At 38.5% G+C, this 23805-nt stretch overlaps 3 protein-coding genes across 5 annotated transcripts in view; 2 read left to right on the plus strand and 1 right to left on the minus strand.

The window, feature by feature from the left end:
• LOC113046659 (liprin-alpha-3-like) overlaps positions 1-10541 on the plus strand; it is a 32129-nt gene extending 21588 nt beyond the window's left edge. For both annotated transcript variants that reach the window (XM_026207539.1, XM_026207548.1), the window contains 12 exons: positions 349-442; positions 534-615; positions 824-1024; positions 1595-1657; positions 3068-3094; positions 3906-4081; positions 4281-4378; positions 7709-7884; positions 8241-8309; positions 8553-8715; positions 9708-9766; positions 10474-10541. In XM_026207539.1, coding sequence (XP_026063324.1) covers positions 349-442; positions 534-615; positions 824-1024; positions 1595-1657; positions 3068-3094; positions 3906-4081; positions 4281-4378; positions 7709-7884; positions 8241-8309; positions 8553-8715; positions 9708-9754 — 1196 coding nt within the window. In that variant the 3' untranslated portion in view covers positions 9755-9766; positions 10474-10541. The remainder of the gene's footprint in view (positions 1-348; positions 443-533; positions 616-823; positions 1025-1594; positions 1658-3067; positions 3095-3905; positions 4082-4280; positions 4379-7708; positions 7885-8240; positions 8310-8552; positions 8716-9707; positions 9767-10473) is intronic.
• A 138-nt stretch (positions 10542-10679) lies between these two features.
• LOC113046686 (uncharacterized) lies at positions 10680-23389 on the minus strand. 2 transcript variants are annotated; one of them, XM_026207586.1, is made up of 2 exons: positions 21512-23389; positions 10680-15088 (listed from the first exon to the last, which is right to left on the minus strand). In XM_026207586.1, the coding sequence occupies exon 2, from the start codon at positions 15067-15069 to the stop codon at positions 13777-13779; it is 1293 nt and encodes a 430-aa protein (XP_026063371.1). In that variant the 5' UTR covers positions 15070-15088; positions 21512-23389; the 3' UTR covers positions 10680-13776. The 2 variants fall into 2 exon arrangements, with proteins under 2 accessions (XP_026063371.1, XP_026063379.1); XM_026207594.1 differs by lacking the exon at positions 21512-23389 and adding an exon at positions 20517-21000.
• Positions 21979-23805, plus strand: part of LOC113046670 (excitatory amino acid transporter 2-like) — a 32030-nt gene continuing 30203 nt past the window's right edge. Inside the window, exon 1 of the mRNA XM_026207562.1 lies at positions 21979-22090. Coding sequence (XP_026063347.1) covers positions 22024-22090 — 67 coding nt within the window. The 5' untranslated portion in view covers positions 21979-22023. The remainder of the gene's footprint in view (positions 22091-23805) is intronic.

The following is a 23805-nucleotide window of genomic DNA, read 5'->3' on the forward strand; positions in this document are numbered from 1 at the left end:
ATTAGGCTCACCAAGGAAGCATTTATTTGAACAAAGATACAGTAAAAATTGTAATACTGTGAAATATTATTATTATAATATTAAATGCAAAATAACTGTTTTCTATTTTAATTTTCATCATCATTGCTCCAGGCTCCAATGTTGCATGATCCCTCAGAAATCAACTGATTAGCAAATATTATTATACTACAATGCAACAATGATCTATGTGGTATTCTTAACTGCATCAGGATAAACTGTTTTCGACAACTTAATGTTTCTTAATGGACAGTAAAATGTTTCATATCCACTGTTCTTTCAGTCCTGTTCATTGACCTGCCACCCTTGTCCTCTGTGTGTCTTCTGTAGCCTCAACCCCCTCAGATGACCTGGGCTCCGTGGATCCCCTCGGACTCACTAAGATGGCCGGTCCGGTGGACAAGGACCGTCGCAGCAAGAAGAAGTAATTTTACTCAAATCAGACAAGTGTATTCTCTTTCTTCTGACTCTATGTCATTGTTTGTACTGAATAAACATCTCTCCCTTTCTTTTAGGCATGAGCTGTTGGAGGAGGCATGCCGACAGGGGCTACCCTTTGCATCCTGGGACGGACCTACTGTTGTCTCCTGGCTGGAAGTATGGCTCCATATCTGAGTATTACAATGGATAAAAAGGGGCTTGTTTAGCTTTACATTGATATTTTCTATAATGTTTGAAAATATGGCATTATTGTTTCCATTATTGTTACTTTGATGTTCTAAGAAAAGGTGCTTCCTGTCAGCACTTTTTCTTTTGTTTTGCACTTTCCCTAGAGGTCACCTCTCTCTCTCTCTCTCTCTCTCAGCTGTGGGTGGGCATGCCAGCATGGTACGTGGCAGCCTGTCGTGCTAACGTGAAGAGTGGAGCCATCATGGCTAACCTGTCAGACACAGAGATCCAGAGAGAGATCGGCATCAGTAACCCTCTGCACCGCCTCAAACTGAGACTGGCCATTCAGGAGATGGTGTCCCTGACCAGCCCCTCGGCCCCGGCCAGCACACGCTCTGTACGCTCACACACACTCACACACACTCACATATGCTAAATGCACCATAAAAGAATTAGGATTCTTGGGGTTCAAATATGTGAGACCACAAAACAAAATGCTTCTCATCATTTATATTTACATTTTTACTGCACATAATATTATGAGCAAAACAACTTGAGTGAAAAGTCGAATTGACACATAAACATACACTACAAAAATCCGGGGTCTGTGCAATGTTTAACTGGTTTTGAAAGGAGTCTCTTCTGCTCACCAAAACTGAATTTACACATTTGATAAAAAATACAGTAAAAACTGAATATTGGGAACTGCTTACATTTAAATATATACGTTTGATGCATCCTTACTAAATTAAAGTATTCATTTCTTTAAAAAAAGCAATCTTGCAGATCCCAGACTGTAAATGTCAAAATGTAATAATGTAATGTAATATGTTTTTTCCCCCCCATTTTTGTTTTCTTGACAGCTGCATTCGAGCTGTATGAACTCATATTCTCCAGCTTGACTGAAGAATGATTTTCACCCCACTCTACATATCTCTAATAAACAGTAATTTTGTTTTTACCACAGTCAACCAGTAACGTGTGGATGACCCATGCTGAAATGGAGTCCCTGACCGCAGCAACCAAACCAGTTAGTACACTCTTTTTGTATTCTCTCAGTACTTATTGATGCTCTGATTAGATTAGTAGTTTGGGAGAAGTAGATGTAACAGATCCGAATAATGTGTGTCGAAGACATCAACTACTAGAACTAGTTTACGTCTCTGTTTTTAGTTTGTACTGCAGTTATACTAAAAGTGAACTTGTAGGTATACTGATAGTTTACTAATTAAATACTTAGTAAATACTTAATTCTACGTATAGTCTCAGTGAACTACTAGTTACTGCAATTATGCTTGTAAGGTTTCTTTGAGTGAACTTTACATCATACTTTAAGCATACTACTATACTACTATGTCCTTATTTAGGTATTAATTTATATTTGTTTTGTTAAATTAATATCTGAACATGTAAAACAACAAAAGGAAAAACAGGGTATCTGTATCTTGTAAACAATTTTTTATTTTATTTTAGCATCATGCATGTTTTTTTTTTTCTTAAACACATGAATGTAACTTTTATGAATAAACAATAAATAAATTAACAAACAACATGTTGAAAAAAAAAAAAAGCTGAAAAAAGACTGAATTAGATTCAGAGTGAAAATCAAGACTTAGATGGAGTCGATCAACACCCCGAAGCTTGACAGTCATTACCTCTTCATGGGTCAACATTTTATTCCACAATGTTAAACAGGTTTGATGCCAATTTATGTCTGATGATCATGTTAGATTACATGAGGAAACACATAGATATATACGTAGATAGACTTTGGCTTGGTGCAGTCTAATGGGGAATCTACCTATACATATCTATATGTGGAAGCATCTGTTGTTTCGGTTTATTCTTAGTTTTTGTTTTGGAAATTCTGTACAGAAGATGTGTAATAGCACCCTCTTCTGGATAACAATGAAATCATGGATTCCCGGAGCACAAGTATAGCTCTTGACTTTCTTTAAATAATTTATTTGTCGTAAGGGTTGTTTTGGAACCTATCTTCATTTTTTTGAATTTTTCTTTATTAATTATACTGTACTGTTTTCCAGTTTTTAAAAAAAAGAACATTTCAATGTGGCGAGATTATATAGCACTCTGCCCCCTAGTGGACAGTATGAGAGGCAGCACAAGGAAGAGTGGAGTGATCAGACATGTGTTGATGTGTCTCTCTCTTTCTGTCTCCCCCTCTGTGTGTCTGGCTAGACTGTAGCGTTGAACATCCTCAACTTTCCCTCTTTTTTCTGTTTCAGTGTGAACTGCTTCCAACTAATGACCCGGTCACTAACAAACTGTTCCTCCCTTTGTACCTCTCTTCCTGCTTTCCCTCTTTATTCTTCTTTCCTCTTCCTGTCCATCGATGTGTCTTTCCCGCTGCCCCTCTGCTGCATTCCTTATCTCCTCTTCCTCACCTCTCTCCTATCATGCTATCATCTCCGGACACAAGGAGCTGAAAGAGATCAGCTGGGATCAGGTGAGTAACGTCAATACATCCATTAAACACTTTCAAGCTGATGCTGATGCTTTCAGATTGTTGAGACTAAATTATCTTTAAGAGTAAAGAAGTGTGTATTTGTATCAAAATCACATAGAATCATTTAAGTGCTGTTAACTTTTTGATAAATGGCAGGTAGTTCAGAGCTCAAGAGTAAGGATTTTTTTTCTGGTTTCAAGACCAAAAATATTAATATATCTGTTTTATGAATTAAAATTTCTGGTTTTCAATTTCAATTATTTTTTTTAAATGTGCATTGAATAATAATAAAATTAATAATAAATTTTAAAAATAAACAAATATGAATGTATTGTTTACAATTGAACATTTTAAATAATATATCTGTTATTTCATGTTTATTTTAAATATATACATTTTTCTATTAAATATTAAGCTTAGTTTAGTTAAGTAAAAGAAAATGTGCAGTAATAGATGTAATAGCAATCATTGCTTTTTATGCCAGTTTTATTTTAGTATTTTTTTTTTTTACTATTAAAGTATACTTTAATATTTTGAATTAGTGCTTATTTGATATATTTTCATCATTTTCATTTTAGTTTAGTTTTTAGTAAACTGAAGTCATTTTGTATTAGTTTAATCAAAAATTCATGAACATGATCAAAAGATTGAAAATATATAGTGCTGATCAAATAAGGCAATTGATAGTTTTATAAACTGGCCCAGAATTTGAATTTTAAGCCCTAAAGTTTGTTACACATTGTAAGGAATGAACGGGAATACAGTTGTGATATAAAGTGTGTTTTAAGGTTGTTGTTGTTGTTTTTGGTAGATCCTGGCTTATGGAGATATGAACCATGAGTGGGTGGGCAATGATTGGCTGCCCAGTCTGGGTTTGCCCCAGTACAGAAGCTACTTCATGGAGTCACTGGTGGACGCCCGCATGTTGGACCATCTGACCAAGAAAGAGCTGCGTGGGCAGCTGAAAATGGTGGACAGTTTCCACAGGTATCTTCTGTCTCCCTCTCCCCATCTGTTAATGGTAATCAGTTATTCTGATGGTGCAGGTGTGTGTCTTAGGGCCTTTCCTAATCACTAATGTGCCTGGAGTCAGCTCTTGTAACAGTTTGTCAGAGTGGAGTGCTCTAATGAATTTAGATAGCCCCAGAACCTCTCTCTTGACCCTTGTGACCTTTCGACCCCACAGGGTGAGCCTGCATTATGGCATCATGTGCCTGAAGCGCCTAAACTATGACCGCAAGGAGCTGGAGAGGAGGAGAGATGAGAGCCAGCACCAGAATAAAGGTTTTCTTTTTTCCTTTTTTTAAATCTTTTCCTTCATCTCTTTTTTTAGCCTGCTTACTGTTGCTGACAGAGATGCCTAACATTGAGTACAAGGGTGCACTGTCATTGTAGGGATCTTGTTAGGCCCCTTAACACTGTGACGCATGTCCCAGTCAGAACACTGCACTACAAGACAAAAACAATTAAACCCATTACAAATTAACCATTTGTTGCATCGAGTGGGGACATTATTACGGATTATAATGACTAAAACTGTGTTTTTACAATGCCTAGTTTTTACTGTCGTGTCGTGTTTTGTAAACATAAATCCATGCCTGCATTTGTTATTGGAGAAATTACAAGCACTACACCAGCGATTCTCAGTTTCAGTCCTCGCGCCCCACTGCTCTGCATGTTTTGCATGTCTCTCTTTATCAACACACCTGATTCAGATAATCAGCTCGTTAGATGTGAGCTCCATGCATGAACTGTGTTCCCATTGACATGGTCCCTACACAGTGTTCATTGCTCCCTACTGCCTGGGCAGGGGAAATCTGTTGAAGTTTACCTCACTTGGGATCATTCATTTATTTGCGCTGCGCAACGTCCACAAACACGTGTGACAAACAAGTGTGACATCATATACCTCTGTAAATAAATACAATTTCAATTCACGTCTCACACACTTCAATGCACTTTGAATGGAGCATAGACGTTCACTTCGAACTGGAATCATGGTGGAATGGCCTGTGATGTCCACTTCATAGGGCACTTACGTTCGAACAAACGTCTGAAGACATAAGAGAAACATTAAAAATGTGTAGAGCGGGGGGTGGCACGAGGACTGGAATTGAGAACAGCTGCTTACACTGCTCAAAACTCGCATTTGAATCATCAGTGAAAATCCTTTACATATGTACATGCACTTACTGTACAGACTGTGAGTCAGAACAACCTGCATTATAGTCTACTCTCCCAGGATCAGGAAGCAGTCCTCCAAAAAAATGTGCTGCACACATCTGAATATTTGGGTTGAACTGTTCTGAAACAGTGTTGTAAATAAAACTTAACCACTGATTTCTGGACGTGTCCTCTTTTGGAAAGATAGACAAAGTAGCTTCGCTTTCCAAACAAAACAGCGTCTCCACAACATGGCACTGTGGCAACAGAGAGAATAAAAGTTACGCCTTCTTTCTTTGCGTGAACATTTGGTCGTTGTTATGCCAATCGTCCCACATCGTGACGTAGACATGTGGGGTGTGTTTAATCGAGGCGTTTTGGGGGGCGTTGATGAGTCTTAACTTTTATAAAGATTTGAGACTTTAGTCTTTGCAACTTTACAGATCTTCTTTATACACCAAGAGCTTGTAACAATCCAAAGAGAAAGAAAAAATGTAAATCACATCATATGACCCCCCTATGAGCTAGAAAACATTATTTTAATTGGTCATAATATTAACACTAAATGTATATAAATTTAAATATATACAAATTTACTAAATATATAATAACTAAAAATCTTTTTCGACCCGGAGCATTTGATTGCTAGTGTACAGTTTCTATTCTTTCCTTTACTAGTTCATCCAGAAAAAATGTCCTTCAAAACTTGGTCTAACTTGGTATAGCATGAATTTCAGGACATTTTCTGGTGGTTTTCCAAGTCCTCTTTGGATTTTATCGTATGAATCTTTTGCTCTGCGTCATCAATCAAGTCATACAGCAGAACAGTCTGATAAACAACGTGTACAAAAAGGAAAAAAGCAATAACAGTCACCCGTGGAATGTACAGTTCATCAAAACATCAGGCAGTGAATGAGATTACTGCAAAAAGAGAAAGGAAGGGTGTTTACACAGAATGCATTTGTTAATAATAACATACATTATCAGTAATGACGTCTGGAAAGCGTTGAGCAGCCCAGCCTTCCATTATGCACAGGATTCAATGGTACAATAGAGATTTCACATTTGTAGAGAAACTGATCAAAGCACAATGCACAGATCGCATTATTAATCTCACAGTTGTGAGTTGTTTTAAAGGTGCAGTTACCGCCTCATTCAGGACCATTGATTAGAAACAGATGCCTTTGCTGATCTAGAAGTTATTCATCGCATGGCAACACAGATGCATTCGTGCCATTTCAGACTATATGAAGCATGCATTACATTTCCCTGCTCATTAGTGCAGGGACACTTTTGTGTGCATTGCTACATGCAAAGTGAGTCTTAAAAAAATACTATTCATTTAAAACAGTTAACTGTAATCTTAAGTAAGTATAAAAATTCATTTCCATTTTTCATACTTTGCAATCTAATGTTTTGAGGCCTAAATATACCTGCTTTGTTCCAAGCAATTGTTTTTAGTGGTTTATATTTAGAAGATAGTGTAGAATTTTATTATATCAAACATTTATCTTTTATTGCAATTTTATTCTTTTAAAATCAGTGCATTTCCAACTACAGTTCATGAAAACACACTAAGCAATCAATAACGAGATCTGTTGGATATTCCTCTTTTTTTGTACATGGAAATGGATTATTAGCTGTGGTTTACTAAGACATGCAACCAAGTGTTATTTTGGTATTATTTCTATACTATAATAACATTTATTAATATTTGGAATTAGATTTATTTGTATATTTTAATTTTAGAAATTTTGTTATGTGCTTTTATCTTTTTTATTAGTCTTTTAATATTTCTTTTTAGCACTGTAATTTTAGCACTTTCTCTTATTACCTATTTCACTATTTACCAAGGCAACATTTATACATTTTCCTTACTTTAAGGTTTTCATTAAAAAAATATATATATATTCTTATTCTTTCTTTCTTTTTTAGTTTTATTTCAACTAATGACAATTATTTGTAGAAGTTTTAGTTTTATTTAACGATAGTAAATCTGGCTAAACCTGGCCCCCAGTACAGGGCATGTTGCCATCTATAGACAGAAATCTACAGAATATGCAGTTACTGTACCTGAAGCTGTGAAGGTGTTTTTTAATACTGACACTGATATCAATACTGTAAATGACTCGCTAGGAACGGTTTAACTGTTTTCCATGATTGCATTCCTTCCTTTGAACTTTGGCTTTGAAAAGCTGAATCAACAAAACAAATGCAAAATCCCTGGAATCCCCTAGAAACACAAAACAGAGACAAAGACTGTGTCTGAAACAGAAACACATGTGTCTAAATGTGCATTGGCCATGAGAGGTCCATCCGAAAGATCAGGAGCAACTGAAACAAAAGATGAAATCCAGAGGCATCACCCAAGATGGAAATCGATCATTATCCAGCGCTAATGATCAGTGGTTAACACCCTCCTGGAACGCTGTTCATGTGTTTCCTGTCTAGATGTGATGGTGTGGTCAAACGAGCGTGTGATGTGCTGGGTGCAGTCCATCGGCTTGAAGGAGTATGCAGATAATCTGACCGAGAGCGGTGTGCATGGAGCCCTGCTCGCCCTGGACGACACCTTTGATTACACTGACCTCGCCCTGCTCCTGCAGATACCCAATCAGAACACACAGGTGCAGTGATAGGACCCCTCACAAATATACATCTGTGTTTTACACACTTTCACATGAACTATATATCTCCAACACATTACCTTGCATTTACATGTATTACTTCACCAGACGCTTTTTTCTCAAGAAACCATTTTTCTTGCAAGGGTGTGGGGGGCACAAATAAATATTTAGATATTGACAACCTTTATATCTATATATACAGTTAGTCTTTTTAATACATTAGATGTATTATTTTGGCATGAAAACAAACACTGTTGATTCATCAAGTCTTCAAACCTGAAGAGCTTTCTAGATGAAAGCAGCACCTACTCATTACCCCTGATCAGACATGTAAAGTCTGTTTATTCCACATCCAGGCACGACAACTTCTGGAGAAGGAATATAACTCGCTCATCGCCATGGGAACAGAGAGGAGGCCAGACGAGGTGAGCACCATGGGACTTGAGCACAGCTGGATTTTGATCATCCTTTACCTCCCACCACTGAAATACAAACGGCAGTATAATGACCCTGCTCTTACAGGAGATTGATTCAGCAGCCAGTTTTTTCTTCTTGTATTAAAGTGACACGGCTGATAATTGAGTTCATAGTTATTCTCTGTTGAGCGACTAATACGATTCTGTTCCTCAGACTGCTGATCTTTTTTCTTCTGTTCTTGTGTGCTCTAGGATGGCACCAAGACGTTCACCCGCTCCCCTTCTTGGAGGAAGATGTTCCGGGAGAAAGATCTGAGGGGCGTGACCTCTGACTCCTCAGAGACCTTGCCTGCTAACTTCCGTGCCTCAGCCATCTCTACCCCCTCAGTCACCCTGAGGAAGGTCCAGAGTGAAGGTGAGACCACATGTCCTCCCCACACTTTTTGTTTTAAGAATCACATTACCGTTTTTCATTTTTTTTTATTCCTTAACAGCCTTCAGCTTGGCACAGCTGTAAAAATCACACACTCAAAATGAACTAAATTAGGTGTTAAAACTTTGAAGTTTAACAATACAGGCAAATTGAGGTTTTGTGGCGATTATGTCTGAGTAAGAAAGAAATTCCTGTAAACTGAAAGATGTAGTCAATAAATGTATTTTGTGCCCAAGCAGAGACTGCTGTCGTGCTCACTGTGTGAAGAGTTTTTAAAAAGTGATCTAAATATTGAGAAATAGAAACTGTAATATCAAGATTTTTATGCTTTGATTTCACAAGCAAGTAGTTGGATGGAAAGAAGGGACTGACACTGGCCAAGTTCCCAGGAGCACTGCAGCTCAGACGTGTCAAGGGCACGTGTGCTAAGCATTAAAATCTGCTGCTTTGAACTGTTTCGAAGGATTGGGGTTTGTGACATTTTTGAATGGCACTCTGAATATTATAAGATTAATTTACAGATAACTTATACAAAACTAGATAGAGCTACAAGATGTCGAGATATTTTCAGTTATAGGACCGCATGAATTTTATTTGATGGCTGTGTGTGTGTGCGTGCATGAAAAATATAGCATAGCAACATATAAAATACAACACACACATGACCAGTAAGAAGACGTATAGTACATTTTACTATTTCACGGTAGTCGGAAGAATAGAATATAGCATAATTCAGATAAGAAATGATGAATAAGAGGAAAGACTAGTCGAAAAATACCCAGGACTGAGGAATATAGATAAGCACGGCTTTGTGGAAATCCCGGCAATGAAGTCTGAAATAACTTTATGACAGAGGGATGTTGTGTTAGTTGTCAGATAAACGTTGTAAGAACATCGTTTCCTTATCTTATGCAGAAGTGGATGCTGTATAATGTTGTTTCGAAATACATTTTCTCACGTGTCTGTTTCTTTAGCATCTTCAAGGGCAGAGTCTGGCTCAGTGAGGACCTACTCCTGTTGAGGGACTGCCAAGGTGAGACACCTTTTTTAAATCTGTTATATATAGAGATATTTTATATTATTGTAAATTATTCAAAACAAATAAAAATAGACTTGCCCACCAGACTTTGTAAATATAAAAAGCTACTTTTTTTTCTGAACAAAACGAAAGTATTTACTGACCATGTGTGGGCAGGGCCCCCAAGATGTGCAGTACACATCTGTTATTGATTCCCCTCTGCATGCTGATGCATGTAAATACACAAGTCAGCAGAAGTTTGACCGATGCACTTTTAGCATTCTGTTGGGTTTCCTTGAGTTGCTATGAGACAGTAAGACATGCTCTTTAAATGTCTGTGTCATTAAACTTGTTTTGGAAAGGATGTTGCTTTTCTTGTTTTTATTGCGATTCATCGTGTGTTTTGGATTTGTGTTTGTGTGTGAATCATTATCAGGCCTACAGGGAATCTTGTAGAGTTCTTAAGTCCTTTTTTTTTTATCAGTTACGGCTTCATAAATGAGTTTTTTTTTTGTCATTATTAACTCATTATTATTTGCCTTTCATGTCATAATTATGACTTTTTATCTCAGTTTTTACTTACACCATTTTGTCTTTATCTCGTATAGGACTTATCTCAGTTATAACATGATTGTTTTCTTATTTGGTGGAAATTGGCTTCCATAAATTGGTCTTTATTGATGCTTTATCAATGTGTTTGTAATTCTGTCTCTCGCACACAGGAGGCGCCGTTGTCAGAGAGCTGGAACCGGCTTTACATTTCATTCATGGGGAGGAGGGGGGATAAGCAGAAAAAAAGCAATGAATATATACATTTATAAATATAACTCTACTGGTCTGACCATTCTGCAATAACAGAAGAGGGATGGAGAAAGAGACAAATAAAGAACAAAAAAAAAAGGACGACAAAAGACATGAAGAATGTATGACACAAGAGAGTGGTAAGAAATGGGATGGCTGGAGGAATCGGATGACTGTTTATTCTTTCTTTCTGTCGTTCTCTCTTCCTGTGTCTGTGCTGATGGGACGTCTGTAGATGAACTCTCTCGTCTTTCCATCCTTCGTTTCAATGGCGCTGCCCGCAGCCCTAGTTCCTCAGAATGGCTTTCGTCGACTGCCTGCAGTTGGTCTCTTGAGTCTCTCGATAGCAAAGGATGTTTGTGGCAACTCGACCTGGACTTCAGGGATGTTTACATACGGTAAGGTTCAGAGGAAGTACTTCAGAGCACAGTGGAGGGGCCAGGCTGTGTGAGGCCAACACTTCGCTGGATGTGTTTCTCAGTCGGCACAAGCTGAGCAGTGAGAGCTACACATGAGACTGCAAAGGGCACAATTCTTGCTCAGTTACTACTAGGTGTTTTTTTACATTTTTCGAACATTTCGATTAAAGACTAAAAGTCAGCAAACGAAGGGAAGCTGGTGGTGGCAGAGAGACCGATGCGCGAGGGAAGATGCTTGCGAACAAAGCAAGTGACCAGCAGAAACGAGTCCTGATGGACAGAATCATTCTAACAACGCAAGCCATAAAAGATGAGCAGAGGTGAACCGAGGAGGAGAAATGGGGGAGGGCCGGGGGAAAAACAAGTGAGAGAAAACGTTTAGCTTCTGTGTTGCGATGCATGTCAAACAACCAAGACGACAACGAACTAAACCTACCGGGGAACAAGACAATATGGAGTTAAAAATAAAAATTATGTGTACATTAACATATGAGGTTAAGAGCTTGGGGAACAATTTGTAAAATGTGTGTATTTTCATTTTTATTTTTTATTTTTATGATAACTATTTATTTTCTGTATGTATGTATTGAATAACTGTATGTACATGTTCATTTAATAATGCTGACTGTAATTTCATTTGATCTAGTTTAAAGCGTAAAATATGAAATATTAAAAACACGGTCATTAAAATATGCTACTTGTATGTGTACATTTTGACAAAATTGTGTTATGATTTGAAAACAAACCATTACTGTTGATGAGGATGACAGTGGTTCAAAATGAAAATGATGTCTGCAAAATAAACAATAATGATAATGAAGATGATGAAAATCTAAATAAAATAAAGTGTTCCTAATGGTACTAAAGAGTTCGGCGTGCTCGTGATTTTGAGAGGCTAATTTATGTGCGAAGTCAGATTTTATGTTTTATATTCGACAACTGCAAATCAAAGTACTTCCTGTTTTTTTTTTTATATATTAAAAAAGAGAGAAATACAATCATATATTCCGCTTTGTATTTTACCAAAGCACCTCTCGCTCTTCCATCTACTTCAAAAATAAAATCATATACAAAAGTATCTACCTTACAAAGATTGCATAATACTTTATTACAATGACTCAATGTGAAAAATAACATCAAACCCTGTGCACTGACTTCCACAGCTTTCTTAATACAGTAACCAGGGACCTGGACTACAGTTCATTTCATCCAACACTCAGTTTTTGGACTGTATTTCTGTAACATTTGCTGAGTGGACAGTACATGGGTGAACCATCGTTTCTGACACCGAAAACCAAAGAGGCTCTAGTTTTGGGTCAGGCATTTGAAGGACCACTGCTGACCACTAAACAGTGGATAATTTTTGTTTATTATAAATAAACATATATTTGCATGATGTATATGTTTCACTTATTGTACATTTATAAAGAAATATATTAATATCAAGTACTTAGACTTACATACTAGTTCAAAAGTAATAACTTATTGTCTGTATACTATAGATACAATAAAACAAATGCAACAATATATGAAAAGTAAGAGAAGAAAAAAAAAAGGATTTCGGTATTGAGGTTTTCTTGTTTGTGTGGAATGGAGGAATGACAGTAGAGCGGAGGATCTCATCGTCACCTCATATCACTTCAAACCCGTATGCTGTTTCATGAAACACAAATAAGTTACAGAGAATGCACCTAGAAAAAAAAGGGAATCAACCTCATCCTCAGATGACTTGAGGACTATCGTCAAACACTATGTATTACCCAAGACAGTTCACTTGTATTGCTAAGAATGGGCAAAACTGCAACAGCTCTAGTGAGATTTAAGAGCCATTGGAATCTCCATTTCTCACATAAATCTGAGACTTGCTCTTGGGACTGCACACTGGCAGGATCAACCTTAAATATAAGCTTTTTTGAGCTTAAGAATCAGCATTGATGGGCAATGAGTAATGTCAGATTTGATTTCTGACTTGAAATATATTATTTCATTGTGAGTTTTGCCATTATTTTCTAGGGTTTCAGTATTTCCCCATTCACACTGATAGGAGCTGGTCTTGCATTTCTTAAATAGCCACCTGGAAGCATTGCAAATGTGGCTGCAAAGATCTGAATTTCCTTAAGAGAGACTTTGATATAGTTCATTCAACCATGGCTCACTTTCGTGCAAGTCACCAGATTTTGTTGTGTGAAATGCACTAAATATGTAATATTTGGAAACTTGGAAGCAACATTTAAAAGTGTATAAAGGTTTCTGCATTACATGTGAAAATATCAAAACATGAGGCATTTCCTTAAAAGAATCAGCATACGTACACTTTTGTTATCGGTCTATAAATATTGTTTAAAATGAAGACAAAGTCCTTCTGGGAGTCAAACTGTGTGTAACATCTCGTATGCTATTATAATGAACTACAAAGGTAATCATTGTGCTAGGAAACCTGCATAAACTTGAGGAGAACTGACTTCATACTTACTGGTTGGAAAAGTGAAAATTATTTACTGGCATTTTTTGTTTGCAGATGCCTTTTTTTTTTTGCCAGTATCTAATGCAATGATTTTCGAACACGTTTAAGAGTGACAAACATCAGGTTTTGAGCAACACAAGGATGATTTCCATGGCTGTCCTCAGCGAGACACTGGGGTACAGCTATAGATATGTGGGAACATCTGGAAACGAAATATCCCCCACACAGTGGACCAGAACAGACACAGTCCCTCAAACACTCAGAATTCACATGAACTATCAACTCCGTGTCAATCCTATGTTCAGACAGTCCGAGCTAGCTGTCCTTTCTCGCTCTCTTCCTCACTCCAACTTCTTAGTGTTGTACGTCCCTCTAGTGAGCAGCACGCAAACGCAGGAGGAGTCAATACGGATCCACCTCCATCCTATCCTCTTGTTTTCATCTGAGGTGAGTGCGCGAACGTACGATTGTTTGGTTTCGCACTTGCTCATCCAGTGTCTCTTATCCACCCCCAAGCAGCTGGCCCCCTCCACCGCCTGCACTTCACCTCTCCTGTTTGGATCTGGCTTACGGCACGTTGTTTCGTAGAAACGCTGCTTGAGTGGCCCAGTCTGGGTCGGGATCTCTGGCAGAATAGTGACGGTGTTGCTCAGTAAGTCCACCGCGGTCTTCTTGGTCACCCACCTGGTTTCGGCCTCACATACGGAGCGTGCCATCCCTTGTGCGCTGTGGGCGGCTTGACGCTTGCGGCGGACCCTTGGGATGTGGCCATCAGAATCAGAGAGGCCCAAGAGTAAGTTCCTGTATGTGTCTTTGTCGCCTCTGTGAGCGGAGGTGTTAGCGTCCATCATGTGGCTTTCCTCATCCTCAACGTCATTGGTCAGAAAGCCTGACTCCAGCATTAAGAGCAGAGGTGGCTGTTTGGGTGGGGAGAGGGCCGGGGAGAAAAGCACCTGAGGATCGGCGTCCAGCAAAAGCAGCTGATCTTCCTCTCGTAGGCCTATGTCATCAAACTTAAAGCCCTGTTCTGTTCCAAACCCTCCGTATTGCTGCACCAACTCGTCAGCATTGGTGCTCCCAACCGTTTGAGCTTCGTCCAGATGTTCCTGCACTGGAGAACTCTGCAGAGAGACCATAGGACTTCTTGTGTTCCTGTCATCTTTAAGAAAAGTCTCTGCCTCAATCCTGCTTTCTTCATGAAACTGGCTACTTTCAAGCTGATAGTCCTTGAGAATACCATGGCTTTTTTCAGCCAGTATTTTTTGTGATTTGTATTTCCTAGGCTCGTGCGGCCTGGAGGCATCTGCTCCAGTAGTCCTACCTCCACCTATTAGAAGATTCTCTCGGTTTGCTCTATCTTTGGATATATGGTCTTCCTCAAGCGTGCTCTGCTTCTCGACTGTTCTGTGAGGAGCTATGTCATGTGTGCTGTAGTTGTTGTGAGAGACAGCATCAGGGGAGTCGTTGTCCACTGATGTGTTGGTCGGCATGCTGATGTTCGCTGTCGGGACGCTGCTGCTGCTGCTGTCGTTTCTGCCAGGCTCTATCGCCGCGACAACAAGCCTGGGCACAGGACTTTGAGAGAAAGGCATGGCCGAGGCAATCACCATGGCAACCAGGGGAAGCCAGTGCATCACTCCCAAGACGTGTCAACTATGAATTGATAAAAAAGAAAAAAGCTAGAATTAGAAAGAGCATAAAGAGGAAGAACAGTGGAGCTTAATAAGACACCACAAATATTTACATGGGACTGTTTAGAATGCTAGGAAAAAATGTAGGGCAAGACTTCGTTCTTTCCAGTGGCTGTTGATCGGATGAAGGCAGATCTTTAATACAAGCTCGCTGTTAACAGTAAGAAAGTGTTTCTGTGGACTCAATTTCTGGAGAAGTCCAGCATACGTCACCAGAGAGAAGTCATTTCAACTGAAGATCATTTGAATCTTTGATTAAAAATGACAAATTATATATGTATTTTTTTATTTACAAAAAACATTCATGGATGATAACATGCATTTTGAAAATAGACAGGGTTTCATTTTATGCTGACTTCAAAATAAGATCATTTGCAAATGCATACTTTTTCCATTGTATACTTTTTTACTCTGGAAGAGGTTTCCTCATTGCCAACTCATAAAAATAAAGTAAAATAAGCATAAAACTGTAAAACTATAGCTTTACAGCTTTAGCATTTGCTAGTGGAAATAAAGATGCAAAACTGAAAGCAGCAGATTCATGTCTCTGTGTAGAGGGAGAATGGAGCCACAAACTAGCTTCACCATTGCCTGCTCCGGTTGGTCGGCACAGACAAGAAGTCACCGGCTAGTCGACGTCTGGCAAAGCTCTGTTTGAAATAAAACCACTAACAGTGTTGGTCTGGTGCTGGCCTAGTTTCACACGAGACCACAAACAACTCTGGTATGTATGGAAAAGGTTGTAAATTTCACAGATTAAGAGCATGACTGAGGCAAACAAAAAGATGCCACTTTACTGTTTGAGCCAAAGAATGAATCAATAAAAGAAGGCGATGTTGCTTTGGGCTTCAAATAAATGCTCATTTCATCATCTTTTATAATCTATATGTATGTTTTTGTCTTATATACTTTTTCCATACGTTTGACCTGATGATCCCATATTCACACACTTCTGTAACATGACTCTCAGCAGTACTGAGAAGACCTCAGAGATTTAGGTTATTTATTGACAGGAACGCCAAAGTTCAGCAGTCTTCTACCTAAGACAAGCTCCTGGGCGGTTACTGGCCCAGTGGAGGTGATTTATGTGTTTATTTAGAGGGGGTTCGAGTAAAACTACACTGATGGATGATACACTCGCTCCCTTTTACTCTCAGCACACTGTCAACCACCAGGTGGAAGCAAAACCACCACATGAAAATGATAAATGTGCCTCATCACTGGTTTTCTTGTCACATTGTACAACCAAAATAATATTTATATATGAACATTGTGAGGAGAGGGTTGAAAAGATTAACTCTTCTGCTCCTTGAGGTTGCTTTAAGGGATCAAAAATACAATATTGTATTAATATTGTGAACATTTGTATTGGAATGTTTTTTAAAATGTCATTTATTCCTGTGATGGCAAAGCAGCCATTACTTCAGTCTTCAGTGTCACGTCATCCTTCAGAAATCTTTCTAATATGCTGATTTTGTGCTCAATTTGTGTTGCTTAATAGTTTTGTCATATATTTTTTTTCAGGATTCTCTGATCAATTGAAAAAATTAAACTATAACCATTTATTTGTCGCTTTGGATCAATTTAATGCATCAATGCAAAAAATGACCCCTTAATGACCCCAATTCTTGGACAGAAGAGTATATAGAAACAATTTATATTAAATATATACAAAAATGAGCGCAAACTACATAAAGCATATAAGGCATGAGGTGTGATGCTCTTAACAGCAACACTACTCAAAAATGTCTTCTTAAAATTTATCAAATTAGCTTTTTAGCAAGTATTTGACAGGAAGAATGTGACCTACTCTGACCTAGAGTGTGTCAACTTGCGGATGATACAGTGAGGGATGCAGTCGATCGGTCCAATGTTAAGGCCAGGTGTAAATTACTCACCAGTCCTTTGCTTTTGTGCTGAGAGATGAGGGAGGGAGAGGCATTTAGAAAGAAAGAAGAATGCTCAGAATGTCAGTGATGTGGTTTCCTCAGGCGGGACACGCTAGAATGAAGGAGGGGGGCGAGGGCGAGTAAAGCTAGTGTACGCAGTCAAGTGACTGTTCGTTTGTGAAGAAGAGATAATCATTAGACTCATAGGGAGAGAGTGGGAGGAAAGACATTTGTGTGTGAAGTGCAAAATCACCACTTGTGATACTCATAATAACAGCACTCCGCCCCGGACACAGTTTTCTAATAACACTCAAGCCAAACGAACACACTCTCATTCAATGCACAAGTAAGCCTGCGGTCACAAGCAGGGAAAGAATGCCACTGAGTCCATACATATGCATGCCGGGACATAGAGCTCTACATGTATAAATGCTTACTTCCTGTTTACGTTCAACATAGGAACAGGTGTGCTATGTGCAAATGAGGCTCTTGTCTATTAAATGCAAATATAATTGGGGCTGTGTGTAAGATGGTGGTATTTTTGCAGTGAGATTTACAGTCTTGTTCTTTCACAACCTCTAATGTTGACAAAATCATACAGTCTCACTTCATACAGTCTCACAAACAACAAAATGCAAAAATATAAAAACAAGAGTCACTAAATCACAGCATGTTGCTGACTGCTGAAATGAAGTTACCATACGAAAGAATCAATATTTAGATATTATTTTACAATAGTTAGACTATATTCAATGACAAATGAATCCAATAAAGGAAAAATCTAGTTTAAAATGCACAGGGCAAGTTCTTGGAAATGTAATCTTTACACTCACGGTGGTTTCAGATGGTTTCGAAGCACATTTTCTCCATTTTCAAAAAAGGTTTAAATTGAATGATGTAATGTAACCATCAAATAAAAAGTACTAAATTATGTTCTAAACAGCTTAAATATGTGATTTTATACATATTAATCTATATTAAAATACATTTCAATTAGTTAATCATAATGTAATTATAATTTTACCCCTTTTCTAATATGTGTATATTCATAGCAAAATCCGTTTTTAACATGGCATTCTTCAACCTGAACCGATCTTGCCTAGTCATAAAAAACTAAAATTGACGTTTTAACAGACTTACTGACCTGAAAACACATTAGTATTTTTTTTTAATAAAGTAAACATGCTCAACTGCATTCAAATAATTTTATATATGGAGTGCATTTTTACTGCATAAAATTAACAAATGAATGAAAAGGGTCTACTGACCCCCAAAAGAATGACTTACTAACAGAAGTTATGAGTAAAGGCATTTTTCATGGTTGAAGGCAGTGTGTGTGTGTGTGTGAGTGTGCACCTACTGTATGTGAAAAAGGGTGTAGTGCATGCGTATGTGTGTGACCTGAGAGGAAGGCTTGCTGGTTAATGTGCATGTTTGCTTTGGAACGGGAACACAAGCAGCAGGCAGGCAGACACACGTGCAGGAGGCATATCTGTAGACGCGGGGCGATATGCAGAACCACTCAATCAGTGCGCTCCATTTGTAGCAATGACATGCTTTACGAACTCTGCTGCACTTTCTCCCCTCACCTTACACACAGACCAAAAATGAGCCTGCAGCCTCACATAAAAAACACCAAGCTCCTGAACACAATGAACCCGCATGTTTAACCCGATCTTATACACTCTACCTCACAGGAACCTGTGCACACACATCCACACATATCTTTGATCTGACCCACTGCTCCCACCTCCATGACAAGCGTAATCTGCCATCTTCTAGACAAAAGCCAGACAAACACTTTGGCTCTTCCACTTCATTCAATTCTCAGCTTCACGCCACCGAAAACTTTAAACCCACTTAATAAATAACCTCTTTCACTGGAAATCAGCCAGAAGATCCACTACCACTTCATGCTGTCACGCTAAAAAGCCTGTCAAATCAATTACAGCAGATGTATGGCCTTTATTATTTATCCTCTCCAATCCGAACAAAAGCGTGACTCATGATAGACATTCTACAATCCCCCTGTTCAGACTTGACATGACTGACAATTTTGGAATTTTCCCATCGTCCCACTCAACCCTATACACTTGGCCATATGCGTCCAACGCAGCACAGTCTGAACTCTCATATCAAGCCACAAAGAATTGGAAAGAAAATGAAAACGGCTTAAAATCAAGTTAAACAGATCGTGTCATGACACATTCCCACTTTATATTTACACTTTTATCTTTTCTATTTAGTTTCATTATAACTTTCAGAATTCAAAACTTTTCATCCAGCCCGAAAAAAGACCATTTATTAAACATTGATTTCCAGCGTCCACAAATTTCTTATTAGACGGTTATAACTGACCAGCCCAATTACACATTGGTACTCAAGTGTTTAGCGATCTGTCGAGCCCAATCCCAGTCAAATATTACGGAAGAACATTCCAAATTATTCAAAAAGTAAAGAAAGAGTACATCTGTATAGTTTCCTAATTGCATCACTGTGGTTTATGTGGAATTAAGAAGATATCTTTATTGCAGGCTTTGCAATAAGGCTTTAATTGAAGGATGGGGCACTGCCAACTATATAATATATGTTGATAAGTTTACAACAAACAAAAAAACAAACAAACTAAAAAAAAACGCCTGATTATGGGTTGGTCAGATGGTGGTACACAATGGTTGTTCAAAACTAAATTATGAGTTGTAAATAAAACTCTTGGGTAAAATAAAACATAATAGCATTAATATTATAATGTTAGTTTTAAAAAAGGAAGAAAAAAGACGCTGCACAAATTCCCTCTGTGGAAAAAAATATCTTGGCAGACAAGGATTATTATTCAAAGACAAACATACCGTAACTTGACTCATAAAATCACTGACATAAAAAATCAGCATGCTGTGCAGATGTTTCTGATCAAAGGCACTGTGTTGCAGTTGAGAAATCAGTAGCTTGAACACATCGGAAAATGGCTACCACACAGTGAGTGACACATTCCACTTACTCCTCACACTTTAGGATAATCTCCATCCACACTTTCTTTCTCAGAAAGAACTTTGGTCTGCTTCAGATCCTACCTGGATAAATGGAGGAAGAGTTCACGTCTCTCATAAATACCTGTAGCTTTTTTTCTCACTTGTTCTGTCTCAGTGTCTTCCCCCCACACTTTATGTGTTACAGGGGTGAGAAAATAGTTACATAAACATTCATTATGTAGTAAACAATGGTTGTGAGCTTCTGTTTTCATGGGCTAGCTGGACAGGTGACTGAAAGGGTGTGCATGTGTGTTCATTATTGTTTTCAATGGCTGCTAGCTCCCACCCTTTAACTCCTTTACTGTGTAAACACATTAGCACTGACAAACTACTACTCTCCTGTGAAGATCTACATCCATTTGTTTTTCCTCCAAAGTACTTCTAATAGGCTATTACACGATAAAACGATTTGGATTATTTAAACTATCATTCTGAGGAACGATACAAAGTAAATTTAAAAACACAAACACACCTACTGTGTATTTTAAACAGCATGTTGGACTGACTTCAGAGACCTTCTTCCGAGGTACGCAGGCAGACAGGAAAACAAATGTCACAATACTTGCTGACCTCTGCACGCAAACACCTGGTGAACACCTGAACCGAGAGCGGAACGCGGACGCACCGGACAGAGAAGGTTTACATATAAACCGCACACTGCACGCGAGGGACGGGACAGCGCCGTTGACTACAATAGTCTTGTCAATTCGCTAGCGGCTGAAAAATATAAGATCACGCATATTTTGGTCTTCCGCCAGAACAGTTTTTCCAGAACTCTTTCGAGGCCCGGGGTAAGCGCTTCTCACGATCGTTTCAAACTCGACTAGTAATGATGAGTCCAACTTATTAAAATGAATCGGTTCTTTTGAAGAATTGGTTTCCGATAAAAACATTTTTAAAAAGCTGTTTCAATTACAGTACGTGATGATGGGGTTTCATGTTACATGCTTTAACAGCTTAACCAGAAACTGTACATGCCCAGACAAATTGCTGTTTATTGAAGTTGCAATTATTTTTTTAATACAGAATGTGCGGTTTGTGGTCCAGTTTGTTGCAGCCATGATTCCGCTAATTACATAATTTTCCTATGTTGCAGTAAACAATACTGGAATGTATCAATATCACCTGGCTTGAAAGGATATTTTGATAAAATGCTGTTAAAACCAGCTGTTTTCATACCTAGGCTACTTGTATCAGTTCGTATCGAAAGAGAACCGAATCACCTGATTCATTCGACTCAATTGAACGATTCATTGGCGTTCGGCTTATTCCAAAGCTTGACAACCTGTCAACGAGTCCGATCAACACCTGCTTAAAATTAAATTAACTGTTACGAAAATGAAGCCAAAAGAAATGAATCTGTCATTACACCACTTTAGATGTTATCAACATCGGAAGCGTGTGATTAGTGAATACCTGTACGCTAACATGTTAAAAGGCCTATCTTTAAAAACACGCAGCACCTACCGTTTAGGTGAGTTTCGGACCACACGTATCTTCGACAGACACCACATTGATTCTACAGTCCGTCAGTCTCAAGCAAAAATGAACGAAATTTCCAGAAGAACTCTCGATTCACATGTTTCAGACTACAGAAGTCTCCCACATCATCTCCGGAGTCCCGTCTGAGAGGGTCCACGTCGAGTTGTATTTCCACGCTTATCTGTTTTCCTCACGCGCGACCTTCTGGAGGATTTGCATGCAAGCGGTGAACATCCAGAGCAGTAATACACCTCTGACTCTGCGTGTATCAGCGGCAGCTCTACTTTTCCAGCAGTGAGACCACAATTAGCCGACTTTGAGCTGTAAACGAGAGACGTTTAATCTGAAACAAAAGATTTAAAAAGTTAAGTGGATGCAGAAATTCCCGCGGCGGGGAGGTCTGAGTGTTCAAGTCGTGCGGTAAGGCATCTTCACGAAAGGCGGTGAGGGGACAACAGCCAGTGGGAGTGAAAGAGGGCTGGTTTAGAAGAAGAGGAATGGACACAGTCCTGAAAGAAGACATTATGGTGGAGGAAAAAGAAGGACGAGGACCATCTGCTGGCGGTGGGTGTGAGGGTTCTCATAATGAAAAACAAAACAAAACAAAAAAAGAGTTGATAATGGCTTAAATGTAGAATAATGGATAGAAGAATGTCTTTTTAACTGATTTATTGTCAATTAATTGAGTTAAAGTCCAAACTAATCACCCCAAACAAGTGCATCCTACACCTTGTGACCTTTTAGTTAATAACAGTACCGTAAAAGTTGCGGACAGCAGAATTTCATTTATTTCATGTCAGTTCATGCTGTTGTGAACAGAATGGATTTTGGGACCATGCAGCTCTAGAATTAGGGGGCAATTTGTTAAAGCAATTTCCTCTGGAGATTTTTTACAGCATCTACAGCCAACCAGCCCTTAGTTTTTATAGCAGGAGACGTATATTGCGTCAGCGTTATAGCAGGAGACTCTCATTCTCCATCTCCCGTGCTCCCCTCCTCTTTCCTCCTTTCACCTATAGCAGAAATTTCCATCCCACCAAAACCCAAAAAGATGAAAGGATAAGGAAAAGAAAGGAGACAAAAGAGAGAAGTTTTCTGTTACATCCCTGCCCCTTTGAGACTTTCCGTGAAAGAGCCAGGGGATGAGAGAGATGGGGGAGAGAATAAGAGAACGAGGGGGGTACAGAAAAGAGTTTTTCAAATGAGGAACAGGGAACCGGTGTGGAACTTCATATTTAACACACACAAACACAGGTGAGCGCACACAAACAAACACACACACACACACACAAATACTAAGCTCAGTGAGGTCTAAAATGTGGTCCAGCCCCCTCATATCTTTGCTCCTGTCCTCTCCTGATGCTGTTCCTCCCTCTTGGCATTTAGTGTCATTCACTCCCAGTCTTTACCTCCTTAGCACTATTCTGTCTCTCTGGTTTTGTCTGAACTTGTTTTGTATGCACTTAGATATTTCAACCCCAGGGTGTATTGGTGAGAATGAGCGAGAGCCACAGGAACAGAGAATGATTGAGAGCGAGGAGTCACTGAGCTATTTAGCGAGATGACAGGCAAACAAAGGTAGAAAGGGAAAGAAGGGACAAACTCAAACTGAGGTACAAAAGTTCTTTCACGCACTCGCACTCAAATGGTTTAACACACACATACATGCACATGCACAGAGAGCTCTGACAGCTTATCGTTGAAGGAAGAAAATACATTTCTAAATATCAGTTAAGCAAATGGTCTTAGGGAGAACCTGCATTACTTGTTTTTGTGAAATAACTTTTACTACCCTACACCCTAAACACCTATACAGGGCAACTCATCATACAAGGACCACACCGCAAGTCTGACACTGTCATAGATGAGCGCTTTTGATGAAGCTGCATGTCTTTCAGATTTTGAAACAGATAAGAGACAATCCTTCTCACAGAATACGACCTTGAGCTTTGCAAAAGACACTCAATAAACAGATGCTTATTATTATCATTATATTAGCTATGATATATATATATATATCTATATATATATATATATATATATATATATATATATATCTATATATATCTATCTATCTATCTATCTATCTATCTATCTATATATATATATATATATATATATATATATATATATATATATATATATATATATATATATATATATATATAATATATTTTTTTCAGTTATAATTTTTATATTTTAGTAAATTTGCTATAGGCTTTGTTTACAGCGTTAACCAAGGAAAGTATATCGCTGCTGTTCCAGTAGTGCCACCTGCT

Source organism: Carassius auratus, chromosome 3 (genome assembly GCF_003368295.1).
Source record: "Carassius auratus strain Wakin chromosome 3, ASM336829v1, whole genome shotgun sequence".
Taxonomy (NCBI): domain Eukaryota; kingdom Metazoa; phylum Chordata; class Actinopteri; order Cypriniformes; family Cyprinidae; genus Carassius; species Carassius auratus.

What these genes read in the sequence shown, in the direction of transcription:
- LOC113046686 (XM_026207586.1), bottom strand. Translation starts at nt 15,069, where the DNA reads ATGCACTGGCTTCCCCTGGTTGCCATGGTGATTGCCTCGGCCATGCCT.